Raw genomic sequence first — 23002 nt, 5'->3', positions numbered from 1 at the left:
CATTAGAGAAATGCAAATCAAAACTACAGTGAGATATCATCTCACACCGGTCAGAATGGCCATCATCAAAAAATCTAGAAACAATAAATGCTGGAGAGGGTGTGGAGGAAAGGGAACTCTCTTGCACTCTTGGTGGGAATGTAAATTGATACAGCCACTATGGAGAACAGTATGGAGGTTCCTTAAAAAACTACAAATAGAACTACCATACGACCCAGCAATCCCACTACTGGGCATATACCCTGAGAAAACCATAGTTCAAAAAGAGTCATGTACCAAAATGTTCATTGCAGCTCTATTTACAGTAGCCAGGACATGGAAGCAACCTAAATGTCCATCAACAGATGAATGGATAAAGAAGATGTGGCACATATATACAATGGAATATTACTCAGCCATAAAAAGAAATGAAATGGAGGTATTTATAATGAGGTGGATGGAGTTAGAGTCTGTCATACAGAGTGAAGTAAGTCAGAAGGAGAAAAACAAATACAGTATGCTAACACATATATATGGAATCTAAGGAAAAAAAAAAAAAAGGCCATGAAGAACCTAGTGGCAAGATGGGAATAAAGACACAGACCTACTAGAGAATGGACTTGAGGATATGGGGAAGGGTAGGGGTGAGATGTGACAGGGTGAGAGAGTGTCATGGACATATACACACTACCAAATGTAAAATAGATAGCTAGTGGGAAGCAGCTGCATAGCACAGGGAGATCAGCTCGGTGCTTTGTGACCACCTAGAGGGGTGGGATGGGGAGGGTGGGAGGGAGGGAGATGCAAGAGGGAAGAGATATGGGAACATATGTATATGTATAACTGATTCACTTTGTTATAAAGCAGAAACTAACACACCATTGTAAAGCAATTATACTTCAATAAAGATGTTTAAAAAAAAAACAAAAAAAAAACTAAAAATAGATTTACCATATGATCCAGCAATCCCAGTACTGGGCATATACCCAGAGAAAACCATAATTCAAAAAGACACATGCACCCCAATGTTCATTGCAGCACTATTTACAATAGCCAGGTCATGGAAGCAACCTAAATGCCCATCGACAGACGAATGGATAAAGAAGTTGTGGTACATATATACAATGGAATATTACTCAGCCATAAAAAATCACGAAATTGAGTCATTTGCTGAGACGTGGTTGGATCTAGAGACTGTCATACAGAGTGAAGTAAGTCAGAAAGAGAAAAACAAATATCGTATATTAACGCATGTATGTGGAACCTAGAAAAATGGTACAGATGAGCCGGTTTGCAGGGCAGAAGTTGAGACACAGATGTAGAGAACAGACATATGGACACCAAGGCGGGAAAACTGCAGTGGGGTGGGGATGGTGGTGTGCTGAATTGGGTGATTGGGATTGACATATATACACTGATGTGTATAAAATTGATGACTAGTAAGAACCTGCAGTATAAAAACAAACAAACAAAACAATTAATACTAAACTCTCATTGGGTTATTTGTATGGAAATATGTTAATATAAATGTTTCAGACATTACATGAAATTTCTAAAAATCTTATATATTCTGGTATAATGTTATGTCATAATTCTACTTATTACTTTAAAATGTATATCTCAGAAATAACTAAATTTCCTTGTCAATTACATTATTATGAACTTTCATCAAATCTTTAACCGTGGTCATTTTTAAGCCTTTTGTCATTTACAGACAGTTCTGGGTGTACTCTGATGCTTTTGCAAATATGTTCCTATAAAAGGGTTTCATCTTCAAGGAATTCATGGAAAAGACTCTGACAAGTACAGGTTTCTGGTAACTGACTGTACTGCTGAACTGAATGAATAAGCATTTTCAGAACTCTAATGAAAAACTGATGAACTCATAAAAGTGCTAACAAAAGATCAAGATAAAAAAAAATTAATTACATGGGACTGAGTGAACTGATGAGTATGATTATAATTTTTGTGACTTTCTGTTTGAATAAAAAAAAAAAATCCCACAAGGACTCAGAGGCAAAGAATATACAAATCAATTTTCACTGCAAAGTAAAGGAGCTGTTACAGTGGAGGATTACTGGACTGAATGTCAATATTATGACATAGCATGAGTGTGTTTCGTGTTTGGTAATTGCAATAATTGTTGCTTTTGTTGTGGTCATCCATTTACAATGCTTGGTGTCAGTCTATTTATCTCTTGTAAAAATAAAATACAGTGTGTTTGTGTGAAAAAAATAAATAAATAAATTTTTAAAAATGCTAATTATCATTGCCAAAATCAAATGCATTAGTAAATAGAATGTTAAGTCTCCTGGATTCAAAGAGCTGCCCTAATTTTCTATTTGCTAAAGTGTTGATAATACTTCATGGGGTTGCCATGAGGATAAAATGAGCTCTTACATGTAGCATTTAGAAAGGAACTTGGAACACAGTAAACATTTAATGTTATTAATTTTTAATATGAGTTTATAAGTAGCATTAATATTATATGTAATAAAGAGCACAGACTATTTATGAGTACTGAAGAGGAGATAATATAGTCAGATTTGGATAACAGAAGTGTAATTATGGACCAATGACAATGTCACTCTGCTTGACTGACTACTCTTCTGTCTCTGTTCAACATTCTCACACAAATTTAATTTTCTTGCTGCAAAAGTGTTTGAAGAAACAAATTTTCAAATAAAATTGTTTTAAATTGGTTGCTATCCATGAGCTCCATTAAGTTAGTGCTGTCAGTGCTGTTATACTCAATAACTGAAGGGCAAATATCTTCATCCTTCCAGCCTCCTCTCTCTGCAGGGGTTTGGGTCTTTTCGCACAACCCCAATTTTCAAAGATGCACACAGTGGCATTCAAGATTAAACAACTTTAAATTATTGTTATTTAATGTTAAGAATATACAAATAAATATTTATGACTGATACATAAGGTACGAAGAACATCTACTTACTACCTAATTTAAGTAAACAAAAAATTATCATTACTTTGAATTCATTTGTGTAAACTTCCTTCATTCCATTGCTTCCCTTTTCTATCAGAAAGGACTGCCTCCCTGAGTTGTGTGTTTATTACTTCATCACTTTTCCTCATATGTTTAAAAATTAAATTTGTATGCCTGAGTTTGTCCAATTTCACATGCTCTTCATGTGTATAAATGAACACATACTGTATATATACTATAACTTGCTCTGTTCCGCCAAATAATGTCAAGATTTATCCAAAAAAAAAAAAAAGCATGGCCTCCAAGCTCTATGTGCTCTGACCCCTGACTACCTCTCCAATATCATTTCCTTCTACCCTTCTCCCTCTTCCTTACACAACACTTATCCTGGCCTTTTTGTTCTCAGACACACCAAGCTTTTTCCTGTTTTACAGCCTTCATGCCAGCTGTTCATGCCTAAAGTACCCTTCCTCCACCTTGTTCTGCTCTGGTGCCTTCTCACGGTTTAAGCCTCCATTCAAATGTAACTCCTTCTGTTACAGCCCATCTCCAGTAGAACCCTCCATCCCTCTTCAATTACTCTTGTAAAACAAGGAATGTCACTTAGCCATACTGTTACACCAGGATTAAGTCATTAGCCACTGCAGTCGCTGACCTACAATACACCCTGAAAGGAATTCAGGATAAAGAATAGGATGAAGCACTCTGTGCTTTGGGAAAACAGGCAAAACAGGCCCTTAAGCAGTTAGATATATTTCCGGAAAAATTTTTATGAGCCCATATTCTTACATCTTCCCATACTTAGAAAAGCACTAAAATGATTAACTGAGATATATCTGTTCCTCATGACTAGCAGTAACCTTCTGCCAAGATGTATGCTTGATTGCACGTACCTCTTAGCCAAAAATCACATACGCTATACTGGCCTCTCCCCCCTACCTCTTTGGAGCAGTTCCTCAAGGCTCTCTGAGAGGCTGTCTCCCAGGCTACAGTCCTCAGTAAGATCCCCAAATGACACTGAAACTCACTGTTCTTATGCTTTATGTTTTTATTTCAGTTGACACTCTCTGACATCACTTTTCTCTTTTCCTTCTTAATAGTTACCATAATTTATAAATATCTATAAACATTATTCCATGTATTTACTTTTCATTTTTTCCTTTTCTTTCTTCCTCATTAAATTTTCAATAATTACTTATTGAGTATATTAATTTTATTTGAGAAAGAAAATGGAAAATTTTTGTTAGTCCTAAACCTTTTATACACTGTTAATATTTCCCTCCAATGTGCTACAGCATGCCTTTGTGGATGCAATAAAAATTATAAACATGTCCAGCTATATGTCAGGCACTGTTCTAAGTCCTTACATTTATTAAATCAGTTATTGTCAGGACAACCTATGAAACACACACTATTATTTTCTCCCGCTTTACAAATGTGGAAACTGAGTCATAAACAGGTTGAATACATTGCCCAGGGTTACTCAAATAGCTGAACCCAGATTCAAACCTAGGTAGTGTGGCTTTAGGATCTTAATCATAAACAATGCTGCCTTTATACAAGCACAGGACATTTTCAGGCTACAAGAGATGCGAATTGCTCCAGATCCTGAAGCACACTAACAATCTATTTATTGTAAAAAGATAAAACCTGCTACCAGAGGGCTCTTTCAGAAACTATTTTACAATACCCCCAAATCAGCAAATATCTGTTAAGAATGAAAAGTTCTTGATTCTCACTTAGAGTTTGTTGAATAGTGACCAGCTCGCTGAAGTTCCCATTCATTACTGTTGCCATTCCAATGACATATGTCATTCCAGGGATTAAGTGATCAACCTTGACTCTATTAGCATCCTTTACAAAAAGCTTCCTGACTTCTCTTCTATCTGATATGGATTCGATTTGAATGTAGACCTCGTGGCCATCTTGTGGGGATCCCCACTGAAGAATTATACTGTCTTCTCCCACATCTTCAAGTTTAGCATAAACTTTCTGAGGTGGATTAATACCTTCGAGAAACAGATAAATGGATACATATATTTTAGTTTATTGTCAGCGTTACTCATGCTATTGAGTAAAAATATCTCAGTTCAATATTAATTCATGTTTAAAATGTAACGAATCCTCATGTCACCATGTCTTGAAAAGGACTAAATTTTAGAGAAAAATATGTCTTTGTGATTACTATGCAAGTATTGGAGAATTTTCTTGATACTCTTTTGTAATAACCAAATACTTTGGCTTATCTCCTTACACAATTTATTTGAATATCAGGCCTGGGGATTTTCACTACTATACAATTCTCTGGAAATTGTAATGCCTTCCTTTTAGTCTCATTGTCTTGTGTTACATGCCTCCCCTAAACTTTTGATAGTTCTCAGGTACAATGATCAATCATTAGTTCATGTCTATAAGGATAATTATGCAATTTTAAACTGTTAACAGTTTACTTCAAATAATCTTTAAAGAATTCTCTATGCTTTTCAAAATTACTTTGTTTTCAGAAACTATAAGGTGATTTTTAATCTGTTTTGAAGTTCACCTCCTTAGCAACACAATTAAACACTACATTTTAATTTCTTAGGAAAAAATATTCTGGGTCAGACCCATAGTCTATTCATTCCATACCTTCAATTCACAAAATTGGAGCCAGCCTGACTTTAGGTGTTGAAATTGATTATGTATGTAAAATTATCAGAAAATGCCAGAATAGTCCAATTAGAAAAACTGTTCACAAGATTCCATGGTGAAACAGCCTCAGATATTTTTTTCTTACATACCTACAAAACTTATAAGCCTGTTATAGTTCTATTATTACTCAAAGAGTCTTCTATCCATGCCTGTGCATTTTTATGGGAGAAAAGTCCATTATTTTTTCCACATTCTCAAAGGCTCCATTAACCCAGAAGAGTTAGATTTTATTGAATAAAATATACTCTCTATATCAAGGCCCTTCATGTTGTATGCCTAGCTTACATTTTCTAAACTCTCACTACATTTCCCCTGTCCTCTAGCCATGCCAATCTACTCCCCATTTCCTAATGCTCAGTTGTCAGTCTCATCAAAAAGCCTTCTCTGACTTTCCCAGGTATGGCTAGATAGATGCCTCTTCTTTGGTCTTCACTGTCTGTGCACATGCTGTTTGCCCTACTCACAACATCCTTCTGCCTCCCCACTCCCACCTGGTTCACTCTTACTCTTCCTTCGTGACTCAGTGCATCACTCCTCCAGGAAGATTTTCATGGCCATCCCTGTACCCCGAGTCTGGGTTAACTGACCCCTCTCTATGCTCCCACAGTACCGAGAGCATAAGCCATATAATAGCAATTATAATACAGCATCAGCCTTTTTTAAAAATTTGCCTCATTCCATTAATATGTAAGCTCTCTGAAGGTCGATACTAGTCTTATTCATCTTTGCATTTCTAGTACCCATTGCAATTCCTGACACTAAAACATAATCTACTGAGTGAATAATGAATGAAAACAATGCATATTGCTTCAACCTCAGGAAAGTAAAAGAGCACTGGATTACTAAATCCTAGACATGCACAGCTGTGTCAGTTTAGAGTCAACATACATAGCAAATGACATAATTAAATGTGCAGACTCACATGTACCTTTCTCCTGTCCCTCTATTAAACAAATAGGTACATACCATGGAAGTTTTTTTTTGAAAGCTTTATTGTGACTTAATTCAGGTACCCAAAACACCATTTCAAAGTATATAATTAAATGATTTTTAATATATTGACAAGGTTTTGAAAGCATCACTATTATCTAATTCTAGAACATTTTCATCACCCCCAGAATAAACCCTATACCCACGAGCTGTCACCCACCACTCCCTTCTTTCTCTCTTTCCCATTCTTGGCAACCACTAATCTAATTACTGTCGCTATGGATGTGCCTATGGATTTCATATAAATTGAATCATACTACATGTGGTCTTATGTAACTAATTTCCTTAATATCATTTCAAGGTTCATCTATGTTGTAGCATGTATCACTACTTCAGTCTTTTTAATTGCTGAATAATGCTCCACTGTAGAGATATACCATGTTGTGTTTATCTATTCATCAACTGATAGACATTAGGGTTGTTTCCATGTTTTGCCTATATGCTATGAACATCCATATAAAGTTTCCTTTGTGAACAACTGTTTCCAATTCTCTTGGATATATAACTAGGAGAGGAATATCTGAGTCATATAATAACACTATGTTTAAATTTTTGAGAAACTGCCAAACTGCTTTACAAAATCACTGTACCATTGCACATTCCCACCATTAGTACAGGAAGATGTCAATTTCTCTACATCTACCATGGAAGATTTTAATGTGACTTCAAAATTAATGAATCTGTGAGAAATCCTCCTAGTCTGCCTGTCAGTTAAAAATGAAAGCACCTCCCTAAAGTGTAAGGGAGTCAATCAAGCATTTACCAATTGACACATGCTCTGAGCTCAGAAAAGAGAAAGCATCTGCTCTCTAGTACCCAACTGGAAAAATACTTTTGATTAGGATTTGCAACAGTGAATGCATGTATCTTAAGCATTTGCATTCAGTAAGCATGAAATAATATATTTTATTACTTACTTTACAATTTATTATTGTTATTCAAAGAATCCCAAGTATTCCCGGCAAATATGAGAAGGTTAATTAATCTACGTCTGTGCACGTGCAAGTTTTCCATTCCTCCTCCCTCAGTTCTAGTGCATTTAAATTTTAGCTGGTGAAATTTCAAAGAACTTTTCATATAGACATGTAAAATACACATGCACAGACAATACATGTGTTAACACACACACAGGGATATACTGCCAAAATGTGCTTAGTTACGTACTTTCATAAATAGTGTTTTCGCTTTTCAAAAAAGATTGACTTATACCTAATGGGGTAAATAGAATGCTTAATTAAAAGACAGAGTACTTTAATGATTATATTCTAGACGATGATTCAAAAACTGCCATGTGGAGGTGAGTGGAGATTAGAAATGCATTTGCCAAGTCCTGGGATGACACTGCCCCCTAGAGGTCAACTCATAACACTGCGTGAGGAAAGAAAGAAGGACCAGGTAAAACATTAAATGTTCAGATCTACTTGTTGGATCTAGTGCTGTTAAAGAGAACTGGGTGAACTAATCTTCATCTCTTAAGATAATTTATTTTCCAGCAAAGGCTATGATACGAAATATGTCTTCTAGGAACTCTGGGAGGAACAACGCAGATGTTTAAGGGGTTCATGTAAATCTAAATGAATTTAGTCTTTAGAATCCATGCTTAGCATTGATTCAACATCCAAACAAATGTTCAACCCCAATTATTTGTACCTATGAAAGGATCGACACAATTAAATTTTGGCAAAGTAGTATTTCTAAATATGCAGTTTGTATTTTTGATCAAAAGGCAAAACGTGCCCACACTTACCTGTAATGGCTGAAATAGGTTTCTCAAAGCAGCTTAAAGTTCCTCTTTCTGCTACACTGAACAGATAGATCAGATAATGATGGAAAGATCTTAGATTCCCAATTGTTGTTGATGTGTTGAATTTTTCAACAAACACCTTTTCTGATTTATTGTTTACAACATCCAAAATAGCCACAAAATAATGGTGAAAAGATACAGGATCTGGAGCATCCCAGTGTAAAAATATTTCCGTTGGGGTCACATGAGTAACTGTGACATTTTGGGCTGATAATGGACCTAGTAGATGAAAAGAAACCAGAAAAATACATTATACTAGTGAGATGGTTTGGAGAGTAATCTCTCACTTCTCAGTACTTCCATGATACTCTAATTTGGAAAAAAAAGGAACACTGGATTTGAGCCCTGCACCAATTTATATCTCCAACTTCCTGAGTAAATTATTTTCTTGAGCCTCGTTTTTGTTTTTTTGGTTTTTTTTACTATAAAATGGGAATTATAGGAGTAATTATGAAGATTAAATGAGATAAGGAGGGTAAACCACTTGGCAAATTGTTTGACACACACTACCATTCAATCAATTTTATTACAAGCACCACCACAATGGTACTTCTGGCATTCAGTGATCATACATTATATATGTCTTTTACTTGTCTTGTCAGACCAGAGGGCAGGGACTTCATATTATTTATTCTTCATTCCCAACATCACCAGAACTCAGGCATTCATCCTCTTACTGCAATGTTTCCCAACTCCAAACTGTTTCATCCAGTGCCAGTGATTTTCCTAGTTAATCCCTCCAGATTAATTTTCTTAAAACAGCACCTTGCACGTATCAGTCTCAAACCTATATCTGTTCCCTACCCTCCCAACTCACAGATATGCACACACATTCTTTTTGATTCTTTCTTTAGAAAGCAATAGCTGGAGAGTTAAAACAAGACCATCTGGGTTCCTGGACTCCTGTGTGGCTTAAGAAAGCATGTTAACCTAGTCAGTTTACTTAACCTTTCTGAAGCTCAGTTTTTTCATTTCTAAATAGCTACTCCAAAGGTTGAGATAAAGACTGTGAAATAATGCATTAAAACTGTTTTTAAAAGGCAAAAGGGGAAAGAATGCATTAAAAGTGTTTGTAAAAGGTAAAACAAGTCTTAGAAACTATAGTCTTCATGGATTTCCTTTGTTTCTAAGGTCAAGTCCAACCATCTATGACAGAGACCCCTGGCATGCCCAAATCTGACACCACCTACCAGTCAAACTGATTTCACCCTCATGCCTGAGGATCTCCAATCAATCCACACTGTTCTTTTCCTACAAATTCCTATCTCCACACTTTTGCTCAAAACATGCTTTTCTTCCTTCAAGTGTGAATCTAAGCCTCTCCTTTCCACGAGTCTTCCCATCACCCACCTTCTGAATTCTAGAAAGCATTTATCAAATGTACCACTGAATGGGAATTTAGGTAATTATATTTTTCTATACAGTTTTATTTGCATTCAATTTTATTCCTTACTAATTCTCTCCATTGTAAGTCCCTTAAAGTCTGGGATGCATGTCTGTTTATCTCCTGCTATTGGCACATACCGAAAATTCAGCTTTCCCCAAATTTATTGATTATCTACTATGAACTGGACACCAGTCTAGTTGGTACTATAAAACAAATAAGATACAGTTCCTGTCCTTCTGGGTGTTTAATTTAATAGGAAAGCCAAACACATAAACAGATTCATTGTAACCTAAAATGGTTAAAGAGAGAGATTTCCCAGAATGTTATGAGAAAATAGCAGACCCCCAGGAATTATGTGCTAATAATGATATTAAATATTTGAAAAATTATACTTTCAGATGTCTTGTAACTTACATGTTTCAACAATGAATACTGGACTTAAAGTAGCCTTTGCCTCCCATTCACTTATTGCAGAGAATAAAAATCTGTAAACACGGCCAGGAGACAGTTGGGTAATTGCTTTTTCTGTAGTATTTGGGGGCACGCTTTCAAAATGTTGTTCTTCTGTATAATCTAAATAATATTTAATGATAATTTTATACCCCAGTTTCAGCCACTTATTCAAATTATTCCAACCATTCAAATTATTCCAACTGAATACAACCTCAGTTGTTCCAACATCCTTTACATAAAATAAAAGGTTTTCCTGTGGAGAAGGTGCTGAAAAAATATAAAGGAGAATTATTTTTATTAGAGATTATAATTCTGTCTTTAAAGTAATAAAAGAGTAAGATGTGTGAATATAAGAATACTAATAAAATAATTACATTCATATTCACAAATATATGGCAAGGGAACATAACAGAAAAATCTTGTAAAGAAATAGTTTGATCCAGTTGCATTTTGCTGTAAAATGTAGCAATCTGTTTCATTCTTGGGTAGCAGTGGAGAAGAAAAAATTTCATTTTTCTTAAGACCAAAAGATGATCCATCTGTCCATGTGAGATGACCTTCTTTCTGTAATAAGATGTACAAATTAAGCCAATTTAAAGGAAAAGTGTCATGTCTTCAAATATGTGTATAAGATTTTTATTAGACACATCTATATTATAACATTTTCTAAGACTGTTAAATCATCAACCAGTTTCACATTTTTATGTGGATTTCCTTCATGATAAAGATTCTGAGCTGCAGACAGAGTTCATCTGCATTCACTCATTAGCCATGTCTTCAGAATTGCTAAATTTCACATTAAACCTCTATTTTCTCATCTATAAAATGGGTATAATGATAGAACCTACATCTAAGTTGTTGTGAGGATCACAGGCAGTGCAGCATGTGAAGGGCTCAACACAATGCCAGGCACAGACCCATTATTCCTTAGATGTTAGTTATTTTGTTTCAAGTCAACAAGTAAGTCTTAAGCATCAGAAGAGGTTGTTGTTACCTTTCTACTAAGGATGCCACTGGTGAATATCATCAACCTCAACTCTCACAGGTAATGAATCTATCTTTAGATAGTCACGTGGCTACTCTCCTTGAGTTGGAAAAATAGAAGCTTCAAAGATATATCTGGATTCTAATCAGTATTTCTGCCACTTACTATCTACTCCCAGATAACTGCTAACCTCTTAGAAATGAAATGTTTTCACCTATGCAATGGAACTAATCATGACTACTCTGCATGGTTTAGAGAAGACCTCTCTCAACAGGTTTAGAAAATACGTATGTAAAACGCCAGGCACATAAAAGCACCTCAAAAACAAATATAATTCTTATAATGAGCTCGGTGAAACAGAGACTATGTCCGTATTGTGATTATGACACTATCCCCAACATCAAGCATGGTGCCAAGCTAGTTGCTTGGGTGAGGACTAAAGAGACCCGCTCCCTCCTAAAGAGATTTTAAAACAGTACATTTCAATTTCACCAAATAGAATGGAGGAGCATCGTTTCCTCAAAGAGTCTGCTTTATTGCATATACTGTACTGCCATTGTGAAAACAGACAGAGGCTCAGAGGCTCAGAGGCAGTATGGTCAAGTGATTACGGCATGAGGGTTGGTCAAACAGATACAGGTTCAAGGCCTGGCATGGCTATTTATTAGCTATGTGACCCAGGATCTTTCTGAGTTTTTTCCTTATCTATAAAATGAGAATAATGATACTGCCTATCTCATTAGGTTGTTGTGAGAACTCAGTGAGATTTACCTATGTAACCCTCCCAAAGTAGAATAAAGAAACTATTAATCTTTCATTCATTAAGTTCCTACTGAGTGGCAAGACCCCAATTGGAAGCTGGGAATGCAATGATGAGTAAGACAGTCTTTATCCTCGACATCCAATAACAAATTCACACTTACTCAGCATGGGTTTACTTAAAGGGGTGATTACTTTCTTAATCTACCACAAGGATTAAGACCCAGCAGCTAACTCTGATGTCAACCTCAATAGACCAGCTTCATGCAGAGGTCGTAGAGTACAGTGGTTAAGATCAGACTCTGATGCCTGTCCACATGTGCCCCAATTTCCTCTTACGTCATACAAGTAAATCACATAGAATTGCGCTTAGCACTTAGGAGACACTATAGGACTCAGTTATTACTACAAAGGAAGTTTTTTTTTTTTTAATAGTTACTTTGATGTTTCATTTGCTTCCCAAATTATTTTTAAGAATCTTGAAGCAGAGTATGTATCTTAGACACCTTAGAAAAATTCACAGCAACCACGAGGATGCCTTGAGAGCCTCACTTTAGCTGTCATGACCATGTGACCTAACTTTATAACAGAAACCAGGAACCATAACAATTGGTAGAGAACATTCTAATTTAAACAGTTTATAACCACCATAACTAACAGCAGGAAACAACTATATATACACTCACTGGCCTACTTGGAAAGACACTGGCACTCTGGGAGGGGGACTTCTGAGATGAACTGTGGTTTGAGGAAGCTTTATTAGAATTTCATTCACTTCCTATTAAAAGATAAAGGAAGCTCATTAAGAGGATGATGAAAATGCAATCAAAGGTTGCCAATAGTTTCTCCCAAGCTTATGCAAAGTTCCAAAGAAAAATTGGTATCAAACTGAGAGAACTTGCCTTGGGTCACTAGAGATCAGCATATCTCATGGAGAATAGATTTATTTTTGAATGGCAGGAAATAAAAGTAAATGGATCATCAAGAAGAAAACACAGACTAGACAGATAATTGTGTTAGGTCTCAAGTTTTCCTACGAAACGTTCACCAAAATGAGATTTCCTTAGCTATTCCATAGTATTAGGAATTTTGTGAGAAAAATGTCACACATTCCTTATTTCACTGGTATTGACTAAAATCTTCAGATCTTTCTGAATCTCTCTTAGTGAAACTGAACTTCATAAACCTGGATGTCTACAGTGAAAGAAATAAAATGAAGACCTCCATGTTTTGGGGTCCATATTATGGTACTGTTCACAGAGGTGAGAAATAGAGGAAGCGGAGCAGGTTTGATGGGAAGGAGGTAACAAGTCAGTTTTAGCCATGTTGAAGTGTCCGTGGAAAATTCCAAAGGGATAAGTAGAGGAAAATTAGACAGGTGTCTGGTAGTCATAAGAGGAAAGTGGACTAGATAAACATTTGAGACTATCTGGTTTAGGTAGTAAATTAAGTGAAGAAATAGATAAGATGAATCAAATGAATTTAAGAGGGGTCTGGGAAAGACCAAAACGAAAGAGAAATTAGGTAAAGAAATAAATGCCTACAAAAGAGATTGAAGGAGGTGGGGAAGGAATGAACAGACACGGTACAGAGGATTCTTAGGGCAGTGAAAATATTCTGTACCACACCAAAATGATGGATACATATTATTTTATATTTGTCCAAACCCACAGAATGAACACCATCAAGAGTGCAGCATCATGTAAACCTTAGACTTTGGGCTATAATGACGTACCAGTGTAGGTCCAGGGGTTCTAACAAGTTACTACTCTGGTGGGGGAGGTCACTAATGGGGGGCTGTGCATGCCTGGGGGCATGAGGTATGTGGGAAACCTCTGTCCCTTCCCCTCAATTTTTCTGTGAACCGATGACTACTCTAAAACAGAGAGAGATTGGAAAAATAAAAAGAGAAATAGTGTCTGGCTTATAAGAAGTACTCAAAAATGGGACTTCCCTAGCGGTCCAGGGGGTATGGGTTTGATCCCTGGTCGGGGAGCTAAGACTCCACATGCCTCGTGGCCAAAAAACCAAAACATAAAACAGAAGCTATGTTGTAACAGATTCAATAAAGACTTTAAAAAATGGTCCACATCAAAAAAAATCTTTAAAAAAAAAGAAGTACTCAATAAATACTTACTGAATGAATGAAAGTAAGAAGGAATCAATGAATCAATGAATATAGATAAAACAGTTTTATCACAATATACATATTTCTTTATATCTACTGACCTTCAAATCATTAAGACCAGTCCATATTATTATTTGATTCTTTGACCTGAGATGTGAAAACATAAATTTTTTTTCCTCTTCATTTTTTATATCCACAAGGTGTGCAGAAATTAAAGATAACTTACAATGTTGCTGGGCTATATTCCATGGCTTACTCTCTTTGCTAATTCTATAACAGTTATTTTTTAATGCTACCCATCCTTGTGAACATGAACCTACCAAAAGAAAAATGCTTTGTTAAAGATGGATTCAGCAATATAGCATTTCATAATTACATTTTTTAACATCTACATAAGTTAACTGTGAAAACCTCATAGTATTAACTGTGCACTTTCCCTATGTTTCTCCCAAACCAATAAAAGTGCTAAAGCTGTCATTATTCAAGTAGTAAATGAATTACCACCAACTAAAACAGTGTTAAGTAGCTGTAAGAATTAATTATGCAGAATTATCATCCAATTATAACTTAACACAAAACCACAGATGTTTTTCTTTCTAAGTTACTTTAAGTTACCTTTCCTTTCCCTTACTCTTGCACTGCTAGAGAACTTTTAAAGTATATTTCAGGCTTCTTTTTAATTTAGAGAACTAGACATCATGCTTGCTTAGAATTCTGCTGTTACTTGACTTCAAATGGGTTCACGTTCCAGAAAAAACTGAATGGCCAGCCACTTAGCCTTTTCCTCCAAGATTACACATCACAGAAAGATAGGAAAATATTAGCCTGTTCAGAGTAGAAACTGTACTTCAGCTCATGCTTATGCTTCATCAGTGCCCAACCCAACATATTAGGAAGATGTAAGAAGATGTTGTCTTTTTTTTCATAGGGGAAAAAGAAGAATGGGGAGAGTGAATGCTTAAATACCTTATTGTCTTTTTATTACCAAAATATTATAAAAAATATTGCAGTTCATTGGTTATTCCTATAGAGGGTATTAAAATGGGACTCTTAGCCCATCACAGAAAGTGCACTGCCCCCACTAGCCGTCTATGACTCTGTCTTCTTCTCATATCTTTTCCTACTATATGAGGGAAGGAATAGGAAATAGGAAAACACCAAAATATTGAACACATTCACCTCCCCCTTGCAGTATTCCAAATTTGGGTCAGGTCTGATCAGGGATGAGTAATGGAGAAACTTTAAATAGGATGAAGGATTTATATATATATTTTTTTTCCTTCAGTAAAGAGAGATTTATTTGACTCAGTTTCTTAAAACAACTTTCTTTTTGGAGATAACAGTCCATTGACATACCATAAACCAACGACTCTGGACTAGAATATCTCTAAATTCCATAGCATATAATTTGATGCTATGTTTCTAAAAAATAACTTGAGACCAAACGAGTTAGCTCTCTAAGTCTGCTGAGCTATACTTTTCACCTTTTATTATATATGAGGGTCCATTGCATTCTGGATATGCTGATGAAAGATTTACATTTTTATACTAGATTTTAATGATCTTTTAATATCTGAAAATGAGAATGTTTATTGATACACTGAAGTCACCAAAAAAAGCCATGGAATCTATATGAGCCATTGCCAGAGTTAAAGAAAAGAGAACCCACTTGGTTCAGTTTAAAAGAAGTGGTGGAAGAAAAAGTTGGTTCTTACCTTTACCCTGCTAAATCCAGCTTGTTCAGTAAATCAGTCAAATATCAGAATAATATAGTTAGAAAAAGAGGACTATGCTAATTCATTTACAAGCAGTGTACAGCGGTTAATACTTGGCTGAATCGCTTTTTAAAAGCTGCCAAGTTATCTACAAAATATATAATAAATATATAAGTTAATAATAAATATCTACATACCTGTTTCAATTTGAACATCCAGTCTCTGAAATATATTTATAAAATCCAAATGCAATTGTTTAAATTCAAATGTAAAAACATATAAGGTGGCAGGTTTCAAATCATCCCACTCATAAAACATGACATTATTTTGCATAATTTGTGAAGAATTATTAAGCGATATTGACACTAAAGTGTCATTGGAAGACAGAACACTCCAGTTAAAAGAAACACTCGTACTTGTTGCTATTGTTTTAATATTTCTAGTTGATATTCCACCTAAAAGATCAGGGAGAATAATTAGTATGGTTTCAAATAAAACTGAATGAAACACAAATGATATTGAATTACAAAAGATTCACCATGATGGGAAAATATTACCTAACTATAAAACCTTTTCTAGACTATACGGGAGTTTCTTGCACTCTGCTTAGAATGAATGAATTAGATTACAATCCACATTATAGGATTTTTAAGAATAATCTGGATTATATGTAATATCTCCACTATACCTATCTATTCATATTAGCACACATTAAATGTCAAAACTGAAAATCACATTCTTACTTTAGTTTACAATTTCCTTTAAATTTTGAAATTTAAATTATAATCAAAAAACAAAATACGATCGGGATGTGATTTTTAATTACCACTGTATATCTATCAATCACTGTAAAATTCAAATGATCTGGTAATAAAAAATTTTCCCTTTTATAATTAGGTAAGATACCTGAACAACACATACATATTACTTACGGGTTTGAAATGACTTTTCACTTAAAATTTGTCCATATTTTATGGACTGTATAATGATGTGACAGTCTTCACTTTCTTCTAGTGTTATTATTGATTTTGGAAGCTTTTGTGGGTCTGCGAGAATCCTTTTCACATTCTGTAAATAATGAGATTCATCTGCTTAAGAAATGTTTATTAACTCTTTGTAAGATGCATTATAATTAGAGGTTTGACTTCTCTACATCTTCATAAAAAGCAGTTTTTCCAATATGAAATGCAAACATACGTAAACTATTTTTTACATAAAATATTACCTTTTAAGTTGCTCTCTGTGTAGTACATAAATTCTAAAAAGGAAAATACATAACCATTCCGATGATGAAACAGTCAAATATTATTTTGATCAACTAGTTATTGAAGATATTTCATATAATGCTAGCATTTTATATATTAGTAAAATTAAAGTAAGATATTGCAATGACTATTAAATTCCTGTTTATGATGTGGCATTCAGTTACAACAAATTTACACTGTGCTCACTTTTATCAGAGCCAAAAAATAAAAGATGCCTTACTTTTTGAGCAAAATTATTAACAAGTTGGTATTTTAAAAAATAAAATTCAGGACTTCCTCCCTTAGGAAATTCATCCCATTCAATAAAAATTGTTGTTGTTTGTTTATTCTTTGGTATATAATGGAAACTTTTTGAGATCTGAAATGGGAAAGAAAAGTAACGGTAAATAAAAATGTCTTTTTTGTTATTTTTTATAAGCAAATTTACAAAAAATGAAACCTAAAATATACCAAATTATAATTGAAAAATATTTCAGTAACATTGATTTCTACACATAAATTAAATAACATCCATTGGATACTCTATTTATAAGCATAGTTCAGGAAATAACTTAAGAAAGGCAAGTAAACATAAAAAAGAATGAAATAATGCCATTTGCAGCAACAGGATGTACCTAGATATTATCATACTAAGTGAAGTAAGTCAAAGAAAAGACAAATATCATATGATATCACTTATATGTGGAATCCAAAAAAATGATACAAATGAACTTATTTACAAAACAGAAATAGAGTCACAGATGTAGAAAACAAATTTATGGTTACTAGGGAGGAAAGGTGGGGAAGGGATAAATTAGGAGATTGGGATTGACCTGTACACACTCCCACATATAAAATAGATAACTAATAAGGACCTACTGTATAGCACAGGGAACTCTACTCAATGCTCTGTAATGACCTATATGGGAAAAGAATCTAAAGAAGAGTGGATACATGTATATGTACAACCAATTCACTTTGCTGTACAGCAGAAACTAACACAACACTGTAAATCAACTATACTCCAATATAAATTTTAAAAAAAAGAAAGGCAAGTAAAATAAGAGCAGGGAAATTTTAGATGCATATCTCTCAAACTAGGAATCACCAGGATCCTGGGGTCAGGGAGAAGGAAGAAACAAAGTCACAGCACACCCTCTTAGCATGTCAAACTGTGTACCTTGATGATAATGGATTCTTGACAAAGCACTTAGAATGAAAATAAGTTTGAGTGCAAAATGTTTGACTCTGAATTATTTTAAAACCTTGGTTCGTTTGTAGGTAAAGAAAATGTTAGCAACTGAGGCAAAATAGCCAGACCACATTATCAGAGACCCTTTATGTTCCCTAGATGACAAAAAAAATAATTCAGCTCCCAAGAGAATGATACAGTCATCAAAATTCCTACCAAAAACAACTTTAAAATGCCTCACTATACTTTGTCTTTTACCAAATTCTGATCTCTCTCCCTCTGCACTGATCATCCCCCAAAACAATTTGCAAGCAGTGAAAACAGCTGCCACCAATATGCATATATTTGTGCAGCGCCTAGCAAAGAAAACTTTTCTTAGGAACTAAATCTCATGTTTAGTGTTACTTGTCTTCAACACACCCTTTATATTCCAAAATGGAGAGACCCAATGCAATAGCATCTTGCCCACTAATTATCCCAGAAAGAGTACATTCAAAAATGTCTTACCTTAAAAACATATTGTATCCAGAGCAGTAGAATAACTGATTTCTCCATCTGGAAAATAAAGTATATTCAGCTCAGTTAAGCATGTATATTTTTAGTTTCAGAACTAAACTATTGGAAATTCTTTAGGTTGTGTGTGCATATATCACTTTAATGTGATGTCTTTTCAATTTAGACTGCTCATCCAACCGAATGTGAAGGCATTAATAAGTAGGTGCTTCATAATATTGTCCACCCAATAAAACTGGAAAACATCAGTACTTTTCAACTAATAACAAACAGCAAAACAATTTGTTTCTATAAGCTGCTATAATTAAATATAAAGGAGATGTTAGCAATAAAATGAATTAGGCAATTACACAAAATTACATTGCACTGTGTGAAACTATTTAAGCTTAATGGATAAAAATCTAGAACACCTACACACTGCTACTTTGTTGGAAGTAATTCCTCACATTTTAAAATTATACCATCATTATAAAAAATATTTCAAATACAGTGGATGAAATTGAAACTTAAATGGAAAAAACATTCGACATTCGTTTCAACTGAATTTATTTTTAAAATGAATTGATCCAAAAAGCTTGTATAACTTTTCCCAGGAACCTTGAGTCCCTGGGGACTTAGGAACTGTCACGTTCAACTTAAGGTATAAAGAAAAAAATAAACACCTCTGTATTTTTTTTAAATACATATTTCTGAACCTGAAAAATATCATTTTAATAGTAAACAGGTCCCCAGGATCAATTTTAAAGCTCTCTAAAGCCCACTCTAAAGCAGGTTTCTTCCTACAAAATCCTCTGTAGCAGGTGTTCACCTCGGATAAAATGCAACCCAGTTAAAAAGAAATACCTAACCATTCAATCCACAGACTCCTCCACAAAACTGCAAAGCTTTAACCCTGTTCTTTATTCTCAGCAACCTGTTATAAGCGTTCCATTCGCGGGGTTGGGGTATTAATTTTTTCCCCCAAATCTAAGCTGTCAGGTAGAATTTTGAAGGTTTGGGTGCTGCATAATAAGAACGCCGAAGTGGATAGATCGCTCCCTGCTGCCTGTTGAAGTCCAAATCCCCATTCAAATACAGGTCTCGGTCAGGGTTTGCTCCCAAAGTGTAAAAAGAGAGCAACTGGCCACGGCCGCGCGGTTTTAGAAAGAGTCCCAAACTTTTGACCAATGGAGAAAAGAACAGAGTTTAAAGAGAAGGGCGGCGGTTTTAAGAATGGTTAGACTGGTGGGGAAAGGAAAAAGACCAGGGACCTGGAAGCCGAAGCGCGACGGGTGCTCAGTGGAGGAAGCCTGTGGGTGCCGGGTGCCGCGCGCACAGCCCCCGCTGACACTGCCAGACCCTGACCCCAGCCGCGCCAGCCAGCACTTTGCAAGTTTCGTGCGCCGCGTGTTGCGCCGGGGTGACGGGGTCGGGGCGGGGGGGGGGGGGCAGGGGAAGGAGCTCGCCATCGCCCCCACCTCGCGGCTGCTCCGCGCTTCTCCTCCCGGCGCCTCTCAGCAAGCCTCCGCTCCGCTGCAGCTCTTCCCGCAACTGTTCTGGTGGATTTCGTTCCCGCCAGCAACGCCCTCTTCTCTCCGCGGGGTTAATTAAGTGAAGGTCTCCATGGAAACGGTAAGCTGCAGGAAGGGAGAGGAGTGGGAGGCAAGTGCCCAAACATTTATATGTGGAGGAGACTTACAGTACATGCAAGAAGGGAGGAAAGGGTAGGGCGATGAAGGAGGACTCAAATTGGCCTCTTAGGAGAAACAGAAGTCGACCGCCGTGGCTGCGAAGAATCGTGGCTGGGCCCAGTTTTGTGTTAAGTTCATCCAATGTGGCTGTGTATGAAGCCGCTTTCTTTCATTGGTAACAGTTGTGTGGTCTGCTTACTTGTTTGTTTTTTGTAGTGTTTGACAGAATTGACTGAACCTTTCCTCCATCCTGAGATCTTCTGTTAGCTTCCCTGACATCACCCTCACATGGTTCTTCTGTCTTCTTAAGTCCACATCATCCTTGACATTTGCAACTTAAAAATTGACTTGACCCATGGTGCCTTTTTTACCACTAGGGTCTTTGGACTCTATGTTTGTTACAGGCCAGGGTTCTTGGACTCCTTAATCAATAGAATTTGATGAGAGGCCAGATAAGAAATTCAGGCAAGGCTTTATTGTTTCAGCAGGAAGGAGCGAAATTAAGTAACAGGTGTCCTTGCTCGCTCCCTTGGGGGGTGGGGTGCGTGAGCTGGTTCCTCATATAGGGTGAGGGTCTAGGGGTCAGGATGCAGGGATGACTTAGGTGGTCTGCCCACCCCCCTTGGTGCTGTGTACAGGGTGCATGCCCAGTACCCTGCTTTTGCTCCTGACTCCTCAGAAGGGGCAGTTGGGTTTTTGGTCTTTGTGAATGTTGTTGCTCTTAATTTTCCCCAGCTGCGCATGCGGGAAGTTATTTTTAGTCCCTTATAGTTTCTTTGCATTTTGTTACGGAAGGAGAGCTTTGTCCAGGTGCAAGCACTGCAGCAAAGGGTCCCAGATCCCAGGTTTCAGGCCCCAGCCTGTCTCATGATCAATAGAAATTGGTAAGAGGCCGGACGAAGAATTCAGGTAAGGCTTTATTGGGCTTTATTGGGAGTCCTGCTACAGCTGGAGTGAGTGAGTACAAGAAACAGGTGCCCTTGCCCATTCCTGCAGGGGGAGGGGGGGTGAGCTGGTTCCTTAAGTGGGGGTGAGGGAGGATTGGTGGGTCTGGCACAGGGGTAGTTTAGGTGGTCTGCCCACCCCCTTGGTGGTTCTGTGTGCAGGGATCATGCACAGTACCCTGCTTTTGCTCTTGGCACCTCAGAAATGGCAGTTGATTTGTGGCCTTTTTGTATCTTATTGTTAATATTAGCCCCATCTGTGCGTTCAAGCAATTATTTTTAGTCCCTTACAGTTTCTATGTATTTTGTTGCTTGAGAAGACATTGGTCTAGGTGCATGTGCAAGCACTCCCAGGGCCCATCCTATCTCACCCTTCATGAGTCGGGGTTATTTCATTCACTTTTATGTTTTTCAGTCATATTCAGATTCCCAGTCATTCCATCTTGGATCTCATTTCTTTCCAGGGCTTCAGAGAAGTATTTACAGGTCTGCGTTGGCCATTTCCACATGGATGTCCCCCACAGGCAACTCAAAAACATCTTTGCAAAACTAAATTCATGATCTTGCCTCTCCCAGACTTTCCTGAGCAGAGGGTCAGCCAACCAAACAAAAAAATCACCAACTCTACATCCTCAGATCCTTTCCCTCACTACTCAAAGCCAGTTTGTCCTCAAAAATCCCTTTGGTTCTCCTTCTAAAAAATTTCTTAGGGTGATTACTTCCTCTCTATTCCCACAGTCATGGGCTTAACTGAAAACCGAATTATCTTTCTCTCTAGAAAGTGTGTGCCTTGTTTAAGAGTTGGAAACTCAGTTCAGATCCTATGACTCCGTTTACTAGCTGATCATCTCTGAAAAGTTGCCTGTGGCCAAAAGTAAGCTTAAACAGTGCTTAGTAAAGTGTAAACACTTAATAGAGTGACAACTAATATTGGTTCGCTGGATTAATGCAAATAAACTCATACTTGGACGGTCCCTTTATCTGATATCCCCAGTCTCTCCTATACACTGTTAGCTAGTGTGATCTTTCTGAAATACACACATGAGCATACTTAAAAACTTACTCTGGGACTTCCCTGGTGGCCCAGTGGGTAAGACTCCATGCTCCCAGTGCAGGGGGCCCGGGTTTGATCCCTGGTACTAGATCCTGCATGCATGCCGCAACTAAGAGGCTGCATACTGCAACTAAGAGTCCGCATGCCGCAACTAAGACCCAGAGCAGCCTAAATAAGTAAATAAATAAGAATGGTTTGAAAAACAAAACAAAAAAAAGCTTACTTTTTAGGTGCTTACTTAAAAGTCTCTTCTGACACTTGGTTGCTTACAATGTACCTCTGGCCAAATTCACTTTTCCAACTTCGCCTCTCTCCTCTTCCTTGGCACCCTAATTTATACCCTCAGTGAAGTAACAGGCCATAAACCTTTGCACTTCTGTTTTCCTATAGAACTTTGTTTACATTGTAGCACAAAAATTTACTTTTTATGTATTTATATATATTCTCAGCCAGATTAGGAACTTCATGATGACACAGACTATGTCTTAATTCAAGCAGTTATACATGTGAACTATATTTATGTTGTTTTAATTCCTGAGGGCCCTACATA

The 23002-nt window shown here is 36.5% G+C and overlaps 1 protein-coding gene across 1 annotated transcript in view; it reads right to left on the bottom strand.

The window, feature by feature from the left end:
* The window catches only part of PTPRQ (protein tyrosine phosphatase receptor type Q), a 289628-nt gene extending 269432 nt beyond the window's left edge, over positions 1-20196 (bottom strand). Inside the window, exons 1-10 of the mRNA XM_082350721.1 lie at positions 20035-20196; positions 18779-18826; positions 17321-17458; positions 16768-16903; positions 16033-16290; positions 14222-14436; positions 10623-10812; positions 10210-10515; positions 8352-8627; positions 4663-4932 (exon numbers count right to left, since the gene is read on the bottom strand). Coding sequence (XP_082206847.1) covers positions 4663-4932; positions 8352-8627; positions 10210-10515; positions 10623-10812; positions 14222-14436; positions 16033-16290; positions 16768-16903; positions 17321-17458; positions 18779-18826 — 1837 coding nt within the window. The 5' untranslated portion in view covers positions 20035-20196. The remainder of the gene's footprint in view (positions 1-4662; positions 4933-8351; positions 8628-10209; positions 10516-10622; positions 10813-14221; positions 14437-16032; positions 16291-16767; positions 16904-17320; positions 17459-18778; positions 18827-20034) is intronic.
* Positions 20197-23002: the final 2806 nt, after the last annotated feature.

The sequence above is a fragment of the Balaenoptera borealis genome (genome assembly GCF_965194805.1).
Source record: "Balaenoptera borealis genome assembly, chromosome: 13".
Taxonomy (NCBI): Eukaryota; Metazoa; Chordata; class Mammalia; order Artiodactyla; family Balaenopteridae; genus Balaenoptera; species Balaenoptera borealis.
This window is presented reverse-complemented; position numbering and strand designations above follow the sequence as displayed.